The sequence below is a fragment of the Lynx rufus genome, unplaced genomic scaffold (genome assembly GCF_022079265.1).
Source record: "Lynx rufus isolate CCGP_SWC_20201006 ecotype Redwood Valley unplaced genomic scaffold, mLynRuf1.p SCAF_3, whole genome shotgun sequence".
Taxonomy (NCBI): Eukaryota; Metazoa; Chordata; class Mammalia; order Carnivora; family Felidae; genus Lynx; species Lynx rufus.
The window spans coordinates 159,741,152-159,763,131 of NW_025814845.1; the positions used below are offsets into that span (position 1 = coordinate 159,741,152).

General features: G+C 36.1%; 1 protein-coding gene across 1 annotated transcript in view; it reads left to right on the plus strand.

The window, feature by feature from the left end:
- ADAM2 (ADAM metallopeptidase domain 2) overlaps positions 1 to 21,980 on the plus strand; it is a 140,936-nt gene that overhangs the window by 81,095 nt on the left and 37,861 nt on the right. The window contains exons 12-14 of the mRNA XM_047092421.1: positions 7,522 to 7,702; positions 13,326 to 13,424; positions 13,525 to 13,720. Of these exons, the coding sequence (XP_046948377.1) occupies positions 7,522 to 7,702; positions 13,326 to 13,424; positions 13,525 to 13,720 (476 nt within the window). The remainder of the gene's footprint in view (positions 1 to 7,521; positions 7,703 to 13,325; positions 13,425 to 13,524; positions 13,721 to 21,980) is intronic.

Here is a 21,980-nt window from a genome sequence, read left to right on the forward strand (position 1 = left end):
ATATTACTTAGGGTATTCGGGGTCTTTTGTGGTTCCATACAAATCTTAGGATTGCTTGTTCTAGTTTCGAGATGAATGCTGGTGCAATTATGGTTGGGATTACATTGAATGTGTAGATAGCTTTGGGTTGTATTGACATTTTAACAATATTTATTCTTCCAATCGATGAGCACAGAATGTTTTTCCATTTCTTTATATCTTCTTCAATTTCCTTCATAAGCTTTCTATAGTTTTCAGCATACAGATCTTTTACATCTTTGGTTAGGTTTATTCCTAGCTATTTTATGACTCTTGGTGCAATTGTGAATGGGATCAGTTTCTTTGTTTGTCCTTCTGTTGCTTCATTATTAGTGTATAATAATGCAACTGATTTCTGTACACTAATTTTGTATCCTGCGACTTTGCTGAATTCATGTATCAGTTCTAGTAGACTTTTGGTGGAGTCTTTAGGGTTTTCCATGTATACTATCATGTCATCTGCAAAAAGCGAAAGCTTAACTTCATCTTTGCCAATTTTGATGCCTTTGATTTCCTTTTGTTTTCTGATTGCTGATGCTAGAACTTCCAACACTATGTTAAACAGCGGTGAGAGTGGACATCCCTGTCGTGTTCCCGATCTCAGGGAGAAAGCTCTCAGTTTTTCCTCACTGAGGATGATGTTAGCTGTGGGCTTTTCATAAATGGCTTTTATGATTAAGTATGTTCCTTCTATACCGACTTTCTTGAGAGTTTTTGCTAAGAAAGGCTGCTGAATTTTGTCAAATGCTTTTTCTGCATAGATTGACAGGATCATATGGTTCTTTGCTTTTCTTTTATTAATGTGATGTATCACACTGATTGATTTCCAAATGTTGAACCAGCCCTGCAGCCCAGGGATGAATCCCACTTGATCATGGTGAATAATTCTTTTTATGCTGTTGCATTCCATTTGCTAGTACCTTGTTGAGAATTTTTGCATCCATATTCATCAGGGATATTGGCCTGTAGCTTTCTTTTTTTACTGGGTCTATACCTGGTTTAGGAATCAAAGTAATGCTGGCTTCATAGAATGAGTCTGGAAGTTCTCCTTCCCTTTATTTTTTGGAAAGGCTTGAGGAGGATAAGTAATATCTCTGCTTTAAATGTCTGGTAGAATTCCCCTGGGAAGCCATCTGGTCCTGGACTCTTATTTGTTGGGAGATTTTTGATGACTGATTCAATTTCTTCACCGGTTATGGGTCTGTTCAAGTTTTCTATTTCTTCCTGTTTGAGTTTTGGAAGTGTGTGGTGCTTAGGAATTGGTCCATTTCTTCCAGGTTGTCCAGTTTGTTGGCATATACTTTTTCATAGTATTCCTTGATAACTGCTTGTATTTATGAGGGATTGGTTGTAATAATTCCATGATTATTCCATGATTTTATCTATTTGGGTCATCTCCCTTTTCTTTTTGAGAAGCCTGGCTAGAGGTTTATCAATTTTGTTTATTTTTCAAAGCACCAACTCTTGATTTCATTGATCTGCTCTACAGGTGTTTTTAGATTCTATATTGTTTATTTCTGCTCTGATCTTTATTTCTCCTCTTCTGCTGGGTTTGGGGTGTCTTTGGTGTTCTGCTTCTATTTTCTTTAGGTGTGCTGTTAGATTTTGTATTTGGGATTTTTCTTGTTTCTTGAGATAGGCCTGAATTGCAATGTATTTTCCTCTCAGGACTGCCTTTGCTGCATCCCAAAGCATTTGGATTGTTGTATTTTCATTTTCATTTATTTCCATATAATTTTTAATTTCTTCTCTAAATTCCCGGTTGACCCATTCATTCTTTAAAAGGGTGTTCTTTAACTTACATGCTTTTGGAGGTTTTCCAGACCTTTTCCTGTGGTTGATTTCAAGTTTCATAGCATTGTGGTCTGAAAGCCTGCATGGTATGATCTCAATTCTTGTATACCTATGAAGGGCTGTTTTGTGACACAGTATGTGATCTATCTTGGAGAATGTTCCATGTGCACTCGAGAAGAAAGTATATTCTGTTGCTTTGGGATGCAGAGTTCTAAATATATCTGTCAAGTGCATCTGATCCAATGTATCATTCAGGGCCCTTGTTACTTTATTGACCATGTGTCTAGATGATCTATCCATTTGTGTAAGTGGGGTGTTAAAGTCCCCTGCAATTTACTACATTCTTATCAATAAGGTTGCTTATGTTTGTGAGTAATTGTTTTATATATTTGGGGGCTCCTATATTCGGTGCATAGACATTTATAATTGTTAGCTCTTCCTGATGGATAGACCCTGTGATTATTATGTAATGCCCTTCTTCATCTCTTGTTACAGCCTTTAATTTAAAGTCTAGTTTGTCTGATATAAGTATGGCTACTCCAGCTTTCTTTTGACTTCCAGTGGCATGATAGTTTTCCATCCCCTCACTCTCAATCTGAAGGTGTCCTCAGGTCTAAAATGAGTCTCTTGTAGACAGCAGATAGATGGGTCTTGTTTTTTTATCCATTCTGATACCCTATGTCTTTCGGTTGGAGCATTTAGGGCATGTACATTCATGTTATTATTGAAAGATGTGGGTTTAGAGACATTGTGTTATCTATAGTTTTCATGCTTGTAGTGATGTCTCTGGTATTTTGTGGTCCTTGCAACATTTCACTCACAGAGTCCCCGTTAGGATCTCTTGTAGGGCTAGTTTAGTGGTGATGAATTCCTTCAGTTTTTGTTTGTTTGGGAAAACCTTTATCTCTCCTTCCTTCTGACAGACAGACTTGCTGAATAAAAGATTCTTTGCTGCATATTTTTTCTGTTCATCACATTGAAGATTTCCTGCCATTCCTTTCTGGCCTGCCAAGTTTCAGTAGATCGGTCTGCCACTAGTCTTATGCATCTCCCTTTGTAGGTTAGAGCCTGTTTTTCCCTAGCTGCTTTCAGAATTTTCTCTTCATCCTTGTATTTTGCCAGTTTCACTATGATATGTCGTGCAGAAGATTGCTTCAAGTTATGTCTGAAGGGAGTTCTCTGTGCCTCTTGGATTTCCATGCCTGTTTCCTTCCCCAGATCAGGGATGTTCTCAGCTATGATTTGTTCAAGTACACCTTCAGCCCCTATCTCTCTCTCTTCTTCTTCTGGAATTCCTATGATATGGGTATTGTTCCATTTGATTGCATCACTAGTTCTCTAATTCTCCCCTCATGCTCCTGGATTTTTTTATCTCTCTTTTTCTCAGCTTCCTCTTTTTCCATAATTTTATCTTCTAATTCACCTATTCTCTTCTCTGCCTCTTCAATCCGTGCTATGGCCCCCTCCATTTTATTTTGAACCTCATTTCTAGCATTTTTCAGCTCCTTATAACTATTTCTTAGCCCCTTGATATCTGTAGCAGTAGATTCTCTACTTTCCTCTATGCCTTTTTCAAGCCCAGCGATTAATTTTATGACTATTATTCTAAATTCTTGTTCAGTTATATTGCTTAAATCGTTTTTGATCAATTCATTAGCTGTCACTACTTCCTGGAGTTTCTTTTGAGGAGAGTTCTTCCATTTCGTCATTTCTGGTAGTCCCTGCAGTGGCTCCAAACTGCAGGGCACTTCCCCTGTGCTGTCCAGAGTAACTTGTGTTGTTGGGTGGGGCCACAGTCAGACCCAATGTCTGCCCCAGCTCACTGCTGGGGTCACAGTCAGATTGGTGTGTACCTTATCTTCCCTTCTCCCAGGGGCAGGACTCACTGTGGAGTGGTGTGGCCCCTGTCTGGGCTACTTGCACACTGCCAGGCTTGTGGTGCTGCTTCTATGGGATCTGGTGTATTAGCTGGGGTGGATCCGTAAGCTGTACAGGGGTGGAAGTGGTAGGCTTAGCTCGCTTTGCCATCGGTGGTCCCATGCAGGAGGGGACCTGCAGCCCCAGGAGTGAGGCCGACCCGGCAGAGGGATGGATCCACAGAAGCACAGCGTTGGGTGTATGGGGATTCATTTTCCTCTATGTGGATCCCCTGGTGGTTTCTTTTCTCAGAGCCTCTTTCCTGTGGGCAGCTCTCAACCACCATATGTCCTTCCTAACCTCTCTGGTGTGACTTATTCTCTATATTTATTTGTGGAGTTTATTCTGCCAAGCTTTGGATTGATCTCTGGTTTCTTAACGGGATGTGAGTGATATCTAGTTGTAAACATGGGATGGAGTGAGCTTAGGGTCCTCCTACTTTGCCATCTTCACAAACCTAAATTCCACTTATTTTTTTTTAAGTCACTGGGATCTCTAGTGATATTACTTCTTTTATGTCTCATATAATTTGTTATATGTTCTCTTTTTTTTCTCAATCTCTCTAACTTGGGCTTTATCAAATTAATTGATTTTTAAGGCTATATTTTAATTTTATTGACTCTTTATCATCACTTGCCCAATTTCTTTTCTTAACTTTATGCATACTTTGGGGTAAACTAGATTTTTTTTGTTTATTTTAATTTATTTTGAGAAAGACTGAGAGAGGGAATGTGAACAGAGGAGGGGTGCAGAGAGAGAGGGACAGAGAGAATTCACAGGCTCTGTGATCATAGCAATGTGAGGCTGAATCTCACGACCATGAGATCATGACCTGAACTGAAATCAAGAGTCGGTTGCTAAACTGACTGAGCCATCCAGGTGCCCCTCCCCTAGATTTTTAATGTGAAAACTCAAATAGTTTATTTTAAACCTTTTTTTCTTTTTGTGTAAGCCCTTTAAAGCTGTACATTTCAGTCTAACCACAGCTTCTATTGCATATCAGACATGTTGATATTTTGTGTTTCTTTTTCATTTAGTTAAAATATTTTCATTTTCTTTGTAATTCCTTTTGTCTAGCAGATTGTTTTAGAAGTATTTCAGTTGATTTTCAAATATTCGTGGATCATCTAGATGCCTTTTTATTATTTATTTCTGATTTAATATTTATTGGTTTTGGATGTACATATTTTGAAATTTATTGAGACTTATTTAATGATAGTAATTATTTTTATCTTTTGTTTTCCATTTTTGTTTGATTATCTCTATGCTGTACAAACTTCACAGTAGGAGAATGCATTGAAGTGTTGTATTTGTTTTTAGCTACTAATTGAAGTGCCTCTAATAATTTCCTCAATGTTATATTAGAAGACAGATTTTATTAACTTTGCTTCTAATGAGTGTTGCTTCTTCTAAAAAATGCAAATATTGAACACATGTTTTGCTTATGGATTAAGCAAAAGATGATCTATTCTAGTACCATCCATCTCAATGTAATGAGAACATTGCATCCTGCTGTCAATGCTTTGCAATATTGTGGTAAGAAAATGAATGTTTGAAATGTCATTAAAACAGCAATATCCTTGGGGCGCCTGGGTGGCGCAGTCGGTTAAGCGTCCGACTTCAGCCAGGTCACGATCTCGCGGTCCGTGAGTTCGAGCCCCGCGTCAGGCTCTGGGCTGATGGCTCAGAGCCTGGAGCCTGTTTCCGATTCTGTGTCTCCCTCTCTCTCTGCCCCTCATGTTCATGCTCTGTCTCTCTCTGTCCCACAAATAAATAAACGTTGAAAAAAAAATTTTTTTTGAAAAAAAAAAAAAGCAATATCCTGATTGATATCTGTATTTATTGGGATGGAATTTGTTTTTAGATTTAAATGTAAGTTCAGGGGCGCCTGGGTGGCGCAGTCGGTTAAGCGTCCGACTTCAGCCAGGTCACGATCTCGCGGTCCGGAAGTTCGAGCCCCGCGTCGGGCTCTGGGCTGATGGCTCAGAGCCTGGAGCCTGTTTCCGATTCTGTGTCTTCCTCTCTCTCTGCCCCTCCCCCGTTCATGCTCTGTCTCTCTCTGTCCCAAAAATAAAAGTTGAAAAAAAAATTAAAAAAAAAAATAAATAAAATAAATGTAAGTTCAGAAACCCCAAAGTAATAACAGCTTAAATCAAGGATAAGTTATTTTTATTTTGGGAAATTAGAATTCTACTAATTGCATGACATTTCACAGTATAATTTTACATTGATTTCTACACAGTGACTTTCATATCCAGGATCATCTCATAGTTCATAATGGAAGCTTTGACTACAACAGTTAACCAAAATTATAGTCACCAATAGAATAAAAACCTGGCTGTCAACATTACTTTCTATAATTTAAATTTATGGTTTTGTTTTAGGCCAATTATCTGACCTTTATATAGATGTTATCCTAACTTTACAAAAGGCTAAGAAATGTAGACACTACACAAGGAAGCCTTGTATTTGACTGAAAACCAGAAGCTCAATTATCAAGGAAAAATCAGAGAATGGAGAATGAGAACATCCAGCAAGTGTTTGCTAAGACTCAAGCTTCAAATTAATTGTCTAGTTGGATATAATTATGACTATTTTCTTTCTAATGTCAACACTAATTTATACCCAGAAGTGTATCCCTTATAAATGAGTTCACACATAGTAAACACATCTTACATTGCCTACTTTTTAGTAATGTTCTATCATTTCTCCTTTAGATAGAAATCGTCTGAATTTTTGGCAATGTGATAATAAATCAATTATTTGTGGTTATTCTAATGGTAGAGTATGTTCAATAGGGTGTGACCTCCAAAAAATTTAAAAACACTAATTTTTTCATGATCCTCATGTAAATAATATTTCCCTGTGATAGTCCAAAGGACTAAGGTTTGAGTCTATTGTTGTAAAATCCAATAAATTCATATTAGCTATATCTGTCATCAAATTATAAATCTTTATGAATATAACTTTTTCATGTATTAATACTATTCAGAATAATAAAAGCCATAATGCAACATCAACAAAAGAATGTACTATTTACAACAGATAGTTTATTCCATGGACTCATTTATTTAAAAAAAAAAAATATATATATATATATGTGCTATATATGTGCTAGAGAACAAAATAGTTGGAATGCCTTTTCTCCTGGAGCTAAAAAACTAGTAGGGGAAGATAATGAGTAAATAATTAAATAAATAATAGTTTGGTTGTTGATAAATATTAAAGAATAATAAGTGTCACTAAAAGAATAAAGATGTAAGTGGGTGGTATTTTAGATGTGGGTTTAGAAATGTTATCTCTGAGTAAAAAGTTGGTATTGGACTCTTGAGTTTAGGTGATATATTAGGGCTATAGGCACCAATATCTGAGCTGTCAGGTATAGGTGTTATTCAAAATACGTACTTCAGGATTATCTATGAATAAATATAAAGAAGTGAAAAGCTCAATCTCTTTTGTTAATACAGGATATTATAATATTTAGGGACCGTGAAAGGAAAAGGAAGCAACAAATGAAACAGAGTACTTTGTGAGGTAGGAAATGTAAGAGAAAACAATGTCATGAGTGAGTGTAATATAAGAACCAATAAAATTCCATCATTTATTGCTAACTAAATATTTAATATAAATTCTTGCACAATTGACTTCCCTTGTACAGAAAATAAAATTTTGACACTAACAAAATTGAGCATTTTGACTGTTGTGGAATATTATTAAATAGCTTTATTCCAAGTCTAGGCAATTTATGAAGTAATACTTAACATAAAAATTTGAAGTTTGATGTATGTTTAGTCATTCCAGTGGTGTGAAGATCTTTAGTAACTGCAGCATGGAGGATTTTGCAACTTTTATTTCAAATCCAAAGTCCCAATGTCTTCAAAATCAGCCACACTTAGATCCATCATACAAATCTGTGGTTTGTGGTAATGGACAAGTGGAACAAGGAGAACAGTGTGACTGTGGGAATGCAGAGGTTAGTACTACTTTGGAAGATATGTGTGAAAAATTATAAATAAATTTTTATACTGCCACTTTCCCTAGGGAATCAAAATCACTTTTCTGAAAAAAAGTTAAAAAGGCATATAGAAATTTTAATAAACTGATAAGTGCACTTACATATCAGTATATGGATTCAGTGGTTCATAGATTATCCTTACAGATGATTTTCAAGATCATTAATTCTGTAACTATGTTGACCTAGGTTTTCACTTTCCCTCTTGAGTGTGTTCTTCCCTCGTATAGGAATACCTCAGAGCTTTGTGGGTTTTGTTCCAGACAACCAGAACAAAGTGAATATCACAATAAAGTAAATAAAATGATTCTTTTTGTTTCCCAGTACATACAATTATATGCTTATATTATCCTATAGTCTACTAAGTGTGAAATAGAATTATGTCTGAAAAAACAAGGTACGTATCTTAAAAATACCTTATCACTGAAGAATGCTTTCAGCAAGTCATAATCTCGCCTTAATGCTGATGGCTGCTGACTGATCAAGGTGGTGGTTGTTGAAGGTTGGAGTGTCTGTGGCAGTTTCTAAAATAAGATGGCAATGAACCTGCCTGCATTCATTGGCTCTTTTATGAATAGTTTCTCTGTAAGCATGTGGTGGTGTTTGAAAGCATTTTACCCCCAGTAGAACTTCTTTCATATTGGGGTAAATCATCTAAAACTTTGCTGCTGTTTAATCAACTAAAAGTATATAATCTAGGGGCGCCTGGGTGGCGCAGTCGGTTAAGCGTCCGACTTCAGCCAGGTCACGATCTCGCGGTCCGTGAGTTCGAGCCCCGCGTCAGGCTCTGGGCTGATGGCTCAGAGCCTGGAGCCTGTTTCCGATTCTGTGTCTCCCTCTCTCTCTGCCCCTCCCCCGTTCATGCTCTGTCTCTCTCTGTCCCAAAAATAAATAAACATTGAAAAAAAAAATTTAAAAAAAAAAAGTATATAATCTAAATCTTTGGTTGTCATTTTAATAATCTTCACAGCATCTTCAGTGGGAATAAATTCCATCTCAAGAAACCACTTTCTTTGCTTAGCCATTAGAAGGAACTCCTCATCTGTCAAAGTTTTATCGTGAGATTTCAGTGATTCAGTCACATCTTCAGGCTTCATTGCCAATTAGAGTTTTCTTCCTATTTCCATCACATGTGTAATTACTTCCTACACTGAAGCCTTGACCCCCTCAAAGCTATTCATGAAAATTGGAATCAACTTGTTCCAAACTCCTGTTAATGTTGGTATTTTGACCTTTTCCCATAAATCATGAATGCTTTTTATGGCATCTAGTATAGTGAGTCCTTTCCAGAAAGTTTTCAACTTACTTTGGTCAGGTCTGTTAGAAAAATCACTATCGCAATTATAGACTTTGATCAATGGGCTAGAAAATGGATGTTGTGTTAGTAATCATAAAACAACATTAATCTCCTTGTACCTCCCCATCAGAACTCTTGGGTCACCAGGAACATTGTCAATGAGCAGTAATATTTTGAAAGGATTCTTTTTTCTGAGCTGTGTTTCTCAACAGTGGTCTTAAAATATTAACTAAGCCATGTTGTATTTTTGCTGTCTAGCACCCTGAAAATCTCGTGCCAATTCTTTCTGGCCTGCCAAGTTTCAAAAGAGAGATCAGTCACGAGTCTTATAGGTCTCCCTTTATATGTGAGGGCACGTTTACCCCTTGCTGCTTTCAGAATTTTCTCTTTATCCTTGTATTTTGCCAGTTTCACTATGATATGTCGTGCAGAAGATCGATTCAAGTTATGTCTGAAGGGAGTTCTCTGTGCCTCTTGGATTTCAATGCCTTTTTCCTTCCCCAGTTCAGGGAAGTTCTCAGCTATTATTTCTTCAAGTACCCCTTCAGCACCTTTCCCTCTCTCTTCCTCCTCTGGGATACCAATTATGCGTATATTATTTCTTTTTAGTGTATCACTGAGTTCTCTAATTTTCCCCTCATACTCCTGGATTTTTTTATCTCTCTTTTTCTCAGCTTCCTCTTTTTCCATAACTTTATCTTCTAGTTCACCTATTCTCTCCTCTGCCTCTTCCATCCGAGCCGTGGTGGTTTGCATTTTGTTTTCCATTTCCTTTAAAGCGTTTTTCAGCTCCTCGTGACTGTTCCTTAGTCCCCTGATGTCTGTAGCAAGAGATTCTCTGCTGTCCTGTATGCTGTTTTCCAGCCCAGCGATTAATTTTATGACTATTATTCTAAATTCACTTTCTGTTATATTATTTAAATCCTTTTTGATCAGCTCATTAGCTGTTGTTATTTCCTGGAGATTCTTCTGAGGGGAATTCTTCCGCTTGGTCATTTTGGATAGTCCCTGGTGTGGTGAGGGCCTGCAGGGCACTTCCCCTGTGCTGTGGTGTATAACTGGAGTTGGTGGGCGGGGCCGCAGTCCGACCTGATGTCTGCCCCCAGCCCACCGCTGGGGCCACACAGTCAGACTGGTGTGTGCCTTCTCTTCCCCTCTCCTAGGGGCGGGATTCACTGTGGGGTGGCGTGGCCCGTCTGGGCTACTTGCACACTGCCAGGCTTGTGATGCTGGGGATCTGGCGTATTAGCTGGGGTGGGAAGGCAAGGTGCACGGCGGCAGGGGGGGCAGGCTTAGCTCGCTTCTCCTTAGGTGATCCACTTCAGGAGGGGCCCTGTGGCAGCCGGAGGGAGTCAGATCGCTGCCGGAGGTTTGGCTCCGCAGAAGCACAGAGTTGGGTGTTCGCGCGGAGCGAGCAATTTCCCTGGCCAGAGCCGGTTCCCTTTGGGATTTTGGCTGGGGGATGGGCGGGGGAGATGGCGCTGGCTAGCGCCTTTGTTCCCTGCCAAACTGAGCTCTGTCGTCCGGGGGCTCCGCAGCTCACCCTCCCTTTGTCCTCCAGCCTTCCCGCTTTCCGAGCAGAGCTATTAACTTATGACCTCCCAGATGCTAAGTCGCGCTTGCTGTCGGAACACAGTCCGTCAGGCCCCTCCGCTTTTGCAAGCCAGACTCGGGGGTTCTGCTTGTTAACTAAGCCATGTTGTAAACAGATGTGCTGTCATCCAGACTTTGTTGTTCCATTTATCGGGCACAGGCAGAGTAGATTTAGCATAATTTTTAAGAGCCCTAGAATTTTTGAAATGGTAAATGAGTATTGCCTTCAACTAAATGTCATAGCTGCATTAGCCCCCAACAAGAGTCACCCTGTTCTTTGAAGCTTTGAAGCCAGATATTACCTTCACCTCCCTATCTATGAAAATGACATCTTTCAATGGAAGGCTATTTTGTCTACATTGAAAATGTGTTGTTTAGTGTAGCCACCGTCATTAATTATCTTAGCTACATCTAAATAACTTGCTACAGCTTCTACATCACCACTTGCTACTTAACTTTGCACTTTTATGTGATGGATACAGATTCTTTCCTTAAACCTCATGAACCAACCTCTGCCATCTTCAGACTTTTCTGCAGCCTCCTTATCTCTCTCAGCCTTCATAAAATTGAAGAGAATTAGGGCCTTCCTGTGGGTGAGACATTGGCTTAAGGGAATGTTATGGTTGGTTTGATCTTCTATCTAGACAACTAAAACTTTCTCTATATTAGCAATAATGCCATTTTGCTTTCTTATCATCCATGCATTCATTGATTTTTAATTTCCTTCAAGAACTTTTCTTTTGCATTCACTACTTGACTAACTTTTTGGTGTAAGAGGCCTAGCTTTGGCCTCTCTCAACTTTCAACATGCCTTCCTCCCTAAGCTTAATCCTTTCTAGCTTTTGATTTAAAGTGAGAAACATTTGACTATTCCTTTCACTTGAATTAGGCCAATTAATAATCCTGTAATTTCAATGTTGTTGTGTCTCAGGGAATAGGGATGCCTGAAAAGAAGGAGCGAGGGGAGCAGTTCATCAGTGGAACAGTCAAAACATAATTAAGTTTATTGTCTCATATGGACAATGGTTCATGACACTCTCCAAAATCACAATAGTAACATCAAAAGCCACTGAAAACAGATCTCCATAACAAATATAATGAAAGAATGACCAAAATGTGACACAGAGACTGTTGGAAAAATGATGCTGGTAGATTTGCTCAATTTAAGGTTGCCACCTTCAACTTGTAAAAACAAATAAATGAACAAAAGTGATGTTTGCAAAGTACAATGAAATGAAGCACGATAAAATAAGATAATGCCCACATTTCTTCCAAGCTTAATATCTGCTGGCATTCAGGAAAATAGATACAAAGTTTTCACAATTCAACAGAAAATGAGGCATGCTTGTGGCTTTGAATATTTTAATGCAGGTCAATATTTAAGTAAAAAAAATGTTTGGATCATTCACAATCAACAAATGCATGTTCTCCAACCCACAAAAATCTTAGATAAAGCTGCTTGATTGGAGGGAGGTGGGAAGACTAGAGATGAAAGGAATGCACTCAGAGAGAGAGAGAGAGAGAGAGATTGTGAGACTCATAATGGGTGTATGGATGTGAGAAAATCAATACATAAAAGGAGTTCAGTTTTCCCTACAGCAATAGCTGAGGTCATGAATGTGTACTGTCCCCAATAAGAAAGTGAACTTTTAGATACCTAGTTGGATGATATGCTTTTAAGAAATTATTTTCCAGTACCCACTTGTGTTTTTCTTGTTTGGGTCTGAATGTAAACACTTTGAAAATTTTTAGTAAAAATTGACAATTGTGTATCTTAGTTCTATTAATTATAATATAAGTGAGCCAGTTCCTGTGATATAACTTGACTCTCTGGAATCCCGTATGGGTAGCAATAACAATAACATTGATTAGGCAGAATAGTTCTGGAAAATATTTCAAATTTAGTTTGCCCTAATAAGTATTTGACTATAACTCATATTAAGACTACTGAAATCCATGACTTATTTTTGTGTAACTTATTGAAATTTTTGCCCAATTAACCCTATTCCAAATCCCTGACAATTTAAAAAGTGTGTGTGTGTGTGTGTGTGTGTGTGTGTGTAAGCATTGTCTCTCCAATCTTCTCTATTCTTATCTGTTGCTTTAAGTGTAATAATAGAATTTTTATAAACAAAATCACATGGATGAATCATAACATTAATCAAGGCATAATAAGATATGGATGAATCATAATTTCAGTCATATTTAGAAATATTATTTTCTAACTCTTTGCCTTTAGAGAATAAAAGTAAATTAAACTTTGAACATCCCATAAAAGTTATAGGCTTATTAAAACACAATAGATTCATAAAGGCTGATTAGGAACTAGTCACTATAATGAAACTGATAAATCATAGTTTCGATTTATTTTATATCTTGTATTTAACTATCTGTTTGTCTACAAGAGCCAGAGAGCTTGATGTTTTGGCTTTGGTGGACTCAGAGTTTCAGAAAAATCCTACTACAGTATAGTCAAACCTACTCTAGGGATAGAAAGAGTATACAGAATAGCAGAGTAGTAACCAATAAATATGTGTTAAGTAAATATATAAGTGGCTCTATTTTTTTTATGTTTGCCAACATGTAATTTAAGCACCTATCTGTATATTAGATAATATTCTGTCACCATTAAAATATCTATCTAGTGTGAGTAAAAGTTGGAAGGTACTTCAGAGCATTTGATTTTCCTTTCAGGATTGTGCTGCTAACTTAAACTCATGTTGTGATCATACCACATGTACATTAACAGTTGGTTCAACTTGTGATATTGGTGAATGCTGTAAAAATTGTCAAGTAAGAGCCTTTTAAATTTTTCTGAACAAAGTCATCTTTTTTATTCTATTCGTATGTTCACATTCTGCTTTATTCAATATTATTTACTTCATTTCATCAGTATTTGGCAAAAGGAGAAATATGTAGACCTTCCTCTGATGAATGTGATCTCCCTGAATATTGCAATGGATCATCTGCAACATGTCAAGATAACTTTTTTATTCAGAATGGGCATCCATGTGGAGAGAATCAATGGCTTTGTCTGAATGGAAGTTGTATAAGTGGGATAAAACAGTGTGTGGATTTATTTGGTGAAGGTATTTATTATAATTTTATTTCTCTTATATGTGTTCTTCTGGAAACCAAAAAGAAGTAGATGTTGATACATAATTGTGATTTAAAAAATAATGTAAGGGCCTCCTGGGTGGCTCTGTTGGTTAAGTGTCCGACTTTGGCTCAGGTCATGATCTCACAGTTTGTGAGTTTGAGCCCAGCGTTGTGCTCTGTGCTGACAGCTTGGAGCCTGGAGCTGGCTTCAGATTCTGTGTCTCCCTCTTTCTGCTCCTCCCCCACTCACACTCCATCTCTCTCAAAAATAAACATTAAAAAATTTTTTAAAAAATAATGCGATTTTTAGTATATATATATATATATACATACACACATATATATGTGTATATATATATATGTATATATATATATTAAAGGATTATAGAAAAAAGTTAAGGAATGCTGTAAAAAAATATCAGACAAGTTGTCTGGAATTAAAGGTATGAATTATTTCCACAAAATAATAAGGGAAAAGATTCAAAGTCTATGGGCTATTCATTTGAGAAGGAAAAAAGCAGACTGAATATAAGTTACACTTCCCTCTCTCACTCCATATCCATAGTTTTCTTAGTAAATATAAAATACATACATATGGCTGTGGACATTAAAGGACCATAAATATAAATCAGCATGAGTAGAATTTAAATCACACATGCAGATACAGCCAGATACACACATTCACACCTGGGAACTACAAGGATAGTTTATGAAAATCACAAAAAGGAGTAATGAGGATCCAGTAACTATCAAATAATTGAAAGATGATGTGCACTGAGTACACATGGTACTAAATATACATGGAATCATTTGCTGAAGAAGATGGAGACAGCAGCAATGGCAGCAGCATTTTATGTCTATAACAGAAGTAAAAGAGTGACTGACGAGGAAATATTTAGGATATTCATATAAATAGCCAAGTGGCTCAACCTTTTCTCAACTCTAATGGGTAATTGCCTACTTTAATTTCTGTGTAAAAAGGAGTTGCAAAGTAATGATCAACTCCAAAAATGGACATACAATGACATAGAATGACTATTGGTTTGAAGAAAGGCAAAACAAAGATATAAGGAAAGAAACATAGAATGGTTAAGTGCTCTCCCCAGGAACTGGATGATTTGAACCACAAAGGAAATTATGAAGAAAGATATCTCTATCTCTCCATCTCTCTGTCTCCTCTCTCTCTCTCTCTCTCCCTCTCTATCATCTCTCTCTCTATATATATATATATCTATCATCTATCAATTATCTCTCTATCTGTCTATCATCTATCTACTATCACTGATCTCTACCTATCTCTTATCTATATCTGTATCATGTCTTCCTTATCATCCATATCATCTATTTATTTATCTCTATCTACCTACCTATATATACATACAGATAAATAAAGAAAGAGAAAGGGAGAAATAGGAAAGAAAATCTTGATCTGAAAGGAATACTGGTTAAAATGTAAAAATAAGCATATTGGTTAGATCATTGAAAAGGTAGAACTTCTGTTTCAGCTGGCAGGTAAAATTGTGAATTTCACCCAATGTTAAATACATAGATTAAAAAAAAAAGTATGTGAAGGGGCGCCTGGGTGGCGCAGTCGGTTAAGCGTCTGACTTCAGCCAGGTCACGATCTCACGGTCCGGGAGTTCGAGCCCCGCGTCAGGCTCTGGGCTGATGGCTCAGAGCCTGGAGCCTGTTTCCGATTCTGTGTCTCCTTCTCTCTCTGCCCCTCCCCCGTTCATGCTCTGTCTCTCTCTGTCCCAAAAATAAATAAACGTTGAAAAAAAAAAAAATTTATAAAAAAAAAAGTATGTGAAAGCACACATTTGAACTCATATAATTTGCTTTCCAAATCTATTTCTGTAAGGGCTGATTGTGAATGATGTTAAAAACAAAAAGGGAAACTAAATGAGGAGACAGAAGAATTAAGCAAGAAGAAATCAGCATCATAGAAATTAGCAAAATTCAATGTTGGCTAAAAAACACATCTTTTAAAAACATATTTCAAAATATAAAGAATAATATGAAATTAAGTTATTAGTATGTCAAAAATGTAAGTTGACCCCTAGAAGAATAAAAATGGAAAAAAAAATAGTTTCACCAGGAAAAAAAAAAACTGAAGCAAAACTCAATCATTCCAATAAAATGCAGCACTAAAGAGAAATTAAAAATTAGCATTAGTCAAGTATTCATTTTATAATCCAAGCTACAAGAATAATAATAAAATAATTTGAAAATAAAAGCTTATAAAGGAGGGGTGCCTGGGTGGCTCAGTCGGTTAAGCATCCGACTTTGGCTCAGGTCATGATCTCATAGTCTGAGTTTGAGCCCTGCATCAGGCTCTGTGCTGACAGCTCAGAGCCTGGAGCCTGCTTCAAATTCTGTGTCTCCCTCTCTCTGACCCTCCCCCGTTCATGCTCTGTCTCTCTCTTTCTCAAGAATAAATAAACATTAAAAAAAAATAATTAAAAAAAAGCTTATAAGGGGAAAAACAAAAGCAAGAAAATTCTCGATTAACTCAAAAGGAAAAAACAAAGTTAAAAAAATAACATAAAATAAGAGAATAAATTCTAAGACAGCTTATTTACATTTAAATATTTTGTAATTATGTTAAATATAAAACCTCCATTAAATATTAAATTTAGGGAAAGGATGTAGCAAGTACTGACATATGTAACTATGAGAAAATAACTAGAAAAACCAAGATACACTGTATTGATGATATTTTAATTTTTTTAATGTTCATTTATTTTTGAGAGGGAGACAGAGCATGAGCGGGGTAGGGGCAGAGACAGAGGGAGACACAGAATCTGAAGCAGGGTCCAGGCTCTGAGCCATCAGCACAGAGCCTGACACAGCTGAAACCCACAAATGGTGAAATCATGACCTGAGCCTAAGTCAGAAACTTAACTGACTGAGCTACCTAGACGCCCCAAGGTGCTTTCAGAATCTTAGGAAGAATGTCTTTAAAGAAAAAAAAAAAAACACATAAAGAGATCATAGCAAAACTACTAGGAAAAAAAAATGAAAAGAGGAGAACAAAACATCTAAAGTGGGAGAAAAAGACACAGTACCTTTTTTTTTTAATTTTTTTTTCAACGTTTTTATTTATTTTTGGGACAGAGAGAGACAGAGCATGAACGGGGGAGGGGCAGAGAGAGGGAGACACAGAATCGGAAACAGGCTCCAGGCTCAGAGCCATCAGCCCAGAGCCTGACGCGGGGCTCGAACTCACGGACCGCGAGATCGTGACCTGGCTGAAGTCGGACGCTTAACCGACTGCGCCACCCAGGCGCCCCGACACAGTACCTTTTAAAAAGCAAGTGGAGTCAGATTCCTTGTCAACAATTACAGAAGCTAGATGGCAAAGTAAAGATACTTATAATGGCTAAAAGAAAATAACTACTCACCCACCCAGAATTCTTAATGAGCAAAAAATACCCTGTACATCTTTTCAATAAATGTGCATGAACAACTGTACATTCACATGCAAAAGAATGAATTTGAACCCCTACCTCACACCAAACACAAGAATTAACTTAAAATGTATTACAGACGTAAATGTAAGAGCTAAAACTATAAAACTTTTACAGGAAAACATAGGCATAAATCTTAGTGACCTGGAATTAGGCAGTGTTTTCTTAGATATGACACCTAAAGCACAAGTGATGAATGAAAAAGGCATAAATTGGACTTCAAAAATTTAAAAAGCTTTCATTCTTCAAGAAAGTGGAGAGGGGCACCTGGGTGGCTCAGTCGGTTAAGTGTCTGACTCTTGGTTTTGGCACTGATCACGATCTCATGGTTCATGGGTTTGAGCTCTGTATTGGGCTCTGAGATGACAGCGTGGAGCCTGCTTAGGATTTGCTCTCTCCCTTTCTCTGTGCCCCTCCCCTGCTAGTTTGTTCACTCTCAGAATAAATAAAGACAGTTCGATGAATGGGAGAATATATTTGCCAACCATATTTTTAATTATAGACAAAATATATACAAAATATAAGAAACTCATCTGACTCAACAATAAAAAGACAATGTAGTTTAACAAATAAGCAAAAAATTAGATTAGACATTTCTAAAAACAAGACATAGAAATGATTAATCACGGGGGCGCCTGGGTGGCTCCGTCAGTTGGGCGACCGACTTCGGCTCAGGTCATGATCTCACGGTCTGTGAGTTCAAGACCTGCGTTGGGCTCTGTGCTGACAGGTCAGAGCCTGGAGCCTGATTCAGATTCTGTGTCTCCCTCTCTTTACCCCTCCCCTGCTCACACCCTGTGTCTGTCTCTCAATAATGAATAAACATTAAACAACAAATTTTTTTTAAAGAAGTGATTACTCACATGAAAGATGCTCAACATTATTCGTCATTAAGGAAATTCAAATTGAGACCACAACAAGATACTTCTCCACACTTACTAAAATAGCCATAATTAAAAGACAATAGGAATTGTTGGGAGAGTATGGCAACATCTGAATTCTTATGCACATGCTCGTGGGAATATAAAATGGTACAGATACTTTAGAAAGCAGTTTGGAAGTTCCTTAAAATTTTGAACCTAGCAGTTTAACCCCTGATATATGCCTAAGGAAACTTAAAACATATGTCCCCACAAACCTTGTATACAAATGTTCACAATACCATTATTCATAATAACCAAAATGTAGAAACAACCCAAATGTCCATCAACTGATGAACTAGTAAATAAAATGCAGGATATTATTTAGTCAATAAAAATTAAAGAAGTGATGATATTTGGTATTTACCAATAAATTTTGAATAAATTTTGAAAACTTTATGCTAACCTAAGAAAGCCAGAAACAAAATACCACAGATTCTATGATTCCATTTATAGTAAGCATACAGAATAGGCAAATATTTAAGACAGAAGATAAATTAATAGCTGGCTAAGGTTTAAAGGAGGGAGGCAGAGGATGAATGTATGAATGTAATTCTGTGTGTGTGTGTGTGTGTGTGTGTGTATTGTTTGACATATATCCAATTTAATATTACAGCATATTGATGACCACCTTTACTGTCACAACTTAATACTCCTGAATGCACTGCAATATGATATCTGCTAAAAATCGTGTGTTTTGTTGCTTCATTGGTTGTTTATAAACTTAAAAGTGTGAATGTTTCTCAATTTCCTCCTCTGTTCTCTTGGTCATTTTTCTCTATTTGTGCCAGTCTTATGCTATCTTAATTTCTCTCCATTTATATCTCAGAGACAAGTTTTGTCTTCTTCCTTTTGTATCTTCTTCATATGTGTTGGCTTGGCTTTCTTCCATATGAACTTAAGTACTAGATTAATAAATTAAATCATGCATTAATTTTAGTTGAATTGATATCCATGTAATATTGAGTTATTCTGTGGATGATCCAATGAGTATGAAGTGGTATCTTGTGGTTTTGATTTGCATTTACCTAAAGACTAATGATGAACATCTTTTCAATGTTCTTATTGACCATTTGTATGTTTTGTTTGGAAAGATATCTATTTATATCATTCACCTATTTTTTAATTGTTAAATTCATGTTTTACAAATATTTTCTTTTGTTGTCTAAATTATGTCATCACTTTTCTGATGGCCTCCTCTAAAATGCAAAGTTTTAATTTTGATTAGGTTCAATTTATTTATTTTTTTTTGTATGTGCTTGTGATTTTGGTGTTATATCTAACACCAAATGCACTAACAGAGCATTGCTTAATTCAAGGTCCTGATTTGTTTTCCCTGGGAGTCTTATACCTTTTCCTCTTAAATTTGGGTCTATAATCCATTTTGAGTTAATTTTGTATATGGTGTGAAAAGTGGTCCAACTTAATTCTTTTAGCATGTGGATACCCAGTTATCTCAGCATCACTGTTGAAAAGATGATTATTCACCCATTTAAGTAACTTGACATCTTTGCTAAAAAATCACTTGATTGTAAAACAATTTATTTCTAGACTGTAAATTCCACTCCACTGATCTAATACATCTATATTCTTATGTCAGTAGCACACTGTCTTGATTACTGTAGCCTTGTAGTTTACAAATCAGGAAATGTGAGTAATCCAACTTTTTCTTTTTAAGATTATTTTGGATATCCTGGGACTCTTGCATTTCTTAAATTTCAGAATCAACTTGACAATTTCTGAAAAAAAGTCAGCTGGAATTTTGATAGTAATTGTGTTGAATTACACATCAATTTGAGGTGTAATGTTATATTAACTATGTTATAGCTTAGAATCCATGAACATGGGATGTCTTTCCAATTATTTTTATTGTATTCAGCTAATTTTAATTAAATGTTTTATAGTTTTGTAATTATCAGTATACAAGCTCTACACTTATTTTGTTAAACATATTTCTTAATATTTTATTCTTTTTGATGCTATTATGTATAGGGTTTTTAAAAAATTTCATTATTCATTACTAGTGTGGAGATATAAATTGACTTTGAATATTGAACCTTTATCCTGCAAAATTGCTAAAATTCTTTATTAGTTCCCATAATTATTTTTAATAGGTAGCTAGGATTTCTATATGTCAGAAAATGTCTTAGGAAAATGGATATATTTTAATTTCTTAGTTTACAATCTATATGCCTTTTATTTTTTCTTCTTGGCTTTTTTTCCTGACTAGTATTTCCAATATAATATTGAGTAGAAGTACTCAGGGCATATATTATGATTTGTTCCTTATCTTAGGGGTTGAACTTTGAGTTTTTCATTAGTAAGGATGATATTAACCATGGTTTTTTCATAATCCTCTTTATTAGGTTAAGGAAGTTCCATTTCAGTTGCCCTGTTTGTTAAGGTTGCTGGTTTTTTTTTTCCTTAAATCAAGAGTAAAATGCTAGGTTTTCCACTCCTTTTTCTGTGTCTATTAAGTGATTTTTTTTGTCTTTTAGTTTATTGATATGGTGCATTACACTAATGTCTAGCCTTGCATTTCTGGAAGAGATACCACTTGGTCAAGTTGTGTTATCATTTTTATATTGATAGTTATGGATTCTTGGTATATGCTTGAGATTTTTTTCTTATTTTTATTGTGAAAAAAATATACATGACATAAAACTTACCATTTTTACTGTTTTTACAATTCACTGTCATTTTACAATTAACACTACTTTGCAAATATCACCATCATCCATCCCCAGAACTTTTTTCACTTTTCCAAACTGAAACTCCATATCTATCAAAGTTGATTTCACTGTTGATTTTCATGTGCAACTGTTTTTAACAGTTTTATCTATATTTTCTTTTGTCGCCAATGTTTTTGGCATTATATCCAAGAACTAATTGCTAAATCCAATGTCAAAAAACTTTCCCTCTCTATTTTCTTCTAAGAGTTTTATAGTTTTTCGCATAATGTGTAGAGAAGTTGAATCACTATGTTGTACACCTAAAAGCAATGTAACATTGTGTGTCAACTATACACAAAAAAATTAAAGTTTTTATTTAAGTTCCAGTTGTTAATATACAGTGTAATACTAGTTTCAGGTGTACAATTTAGTGATTCAACACACACATACAACACCCGGTACTCATCAAAACAAGTGCACTCCTTAATCCTCAGCATATCTAAGAAAAAGTTTTATGTTTATAGCTCTTACATTTATGTGTCTAATCCATTTCATGTTAATTTTAGAATATCCTGTAAGGTAAGGGTTCAAGTTCATTCTTTTGCATGTGTATACTCAGTTTTCTTAACACCAATTGTCGAAAAGACTGTCCTTTCCTATTGAATGGTTTTGGCACACATAAAAATCATTAGACATATATGGAAGGATTTGCTTCTGGGGTGGCTATTTTAGTCTGTTGGTGTATATATCCGTATGTTAGTATGCCAATGTACATGGTTTTGAATACTGTAGCTTTTGTGGTAAGTTTTGAAATCAGGAAGTATGAGATCTCCAAGTTTTTTCTCCATTTTTAAGATTATTTTGACAATTTCAGGACCTTGAAACTCCATACGAATTTTAAGATGGGTTTTTCTATTTCCGCAGATACATTGTTGGTGTTTTAATAGGTTTGCATTGAAGCTGTAGCTCACTTTGGATGATATTGCCGTCTTAATATTTTTCCTCCAAGTCATAAATATAGGATAGCTTTCCATTTTTGTGTTTTCTTTAATTTTCTTCAGCAGCACATTGTGGATTTCATTGTATAAGTTTTACTTCACTTTGGTTAATTTTACTTGTAAGTATTTTTTCTTTTTGATGCACTGATAAATAAAATTGTTTACTTAGGTTTCTTTTGGGAATTTTCAT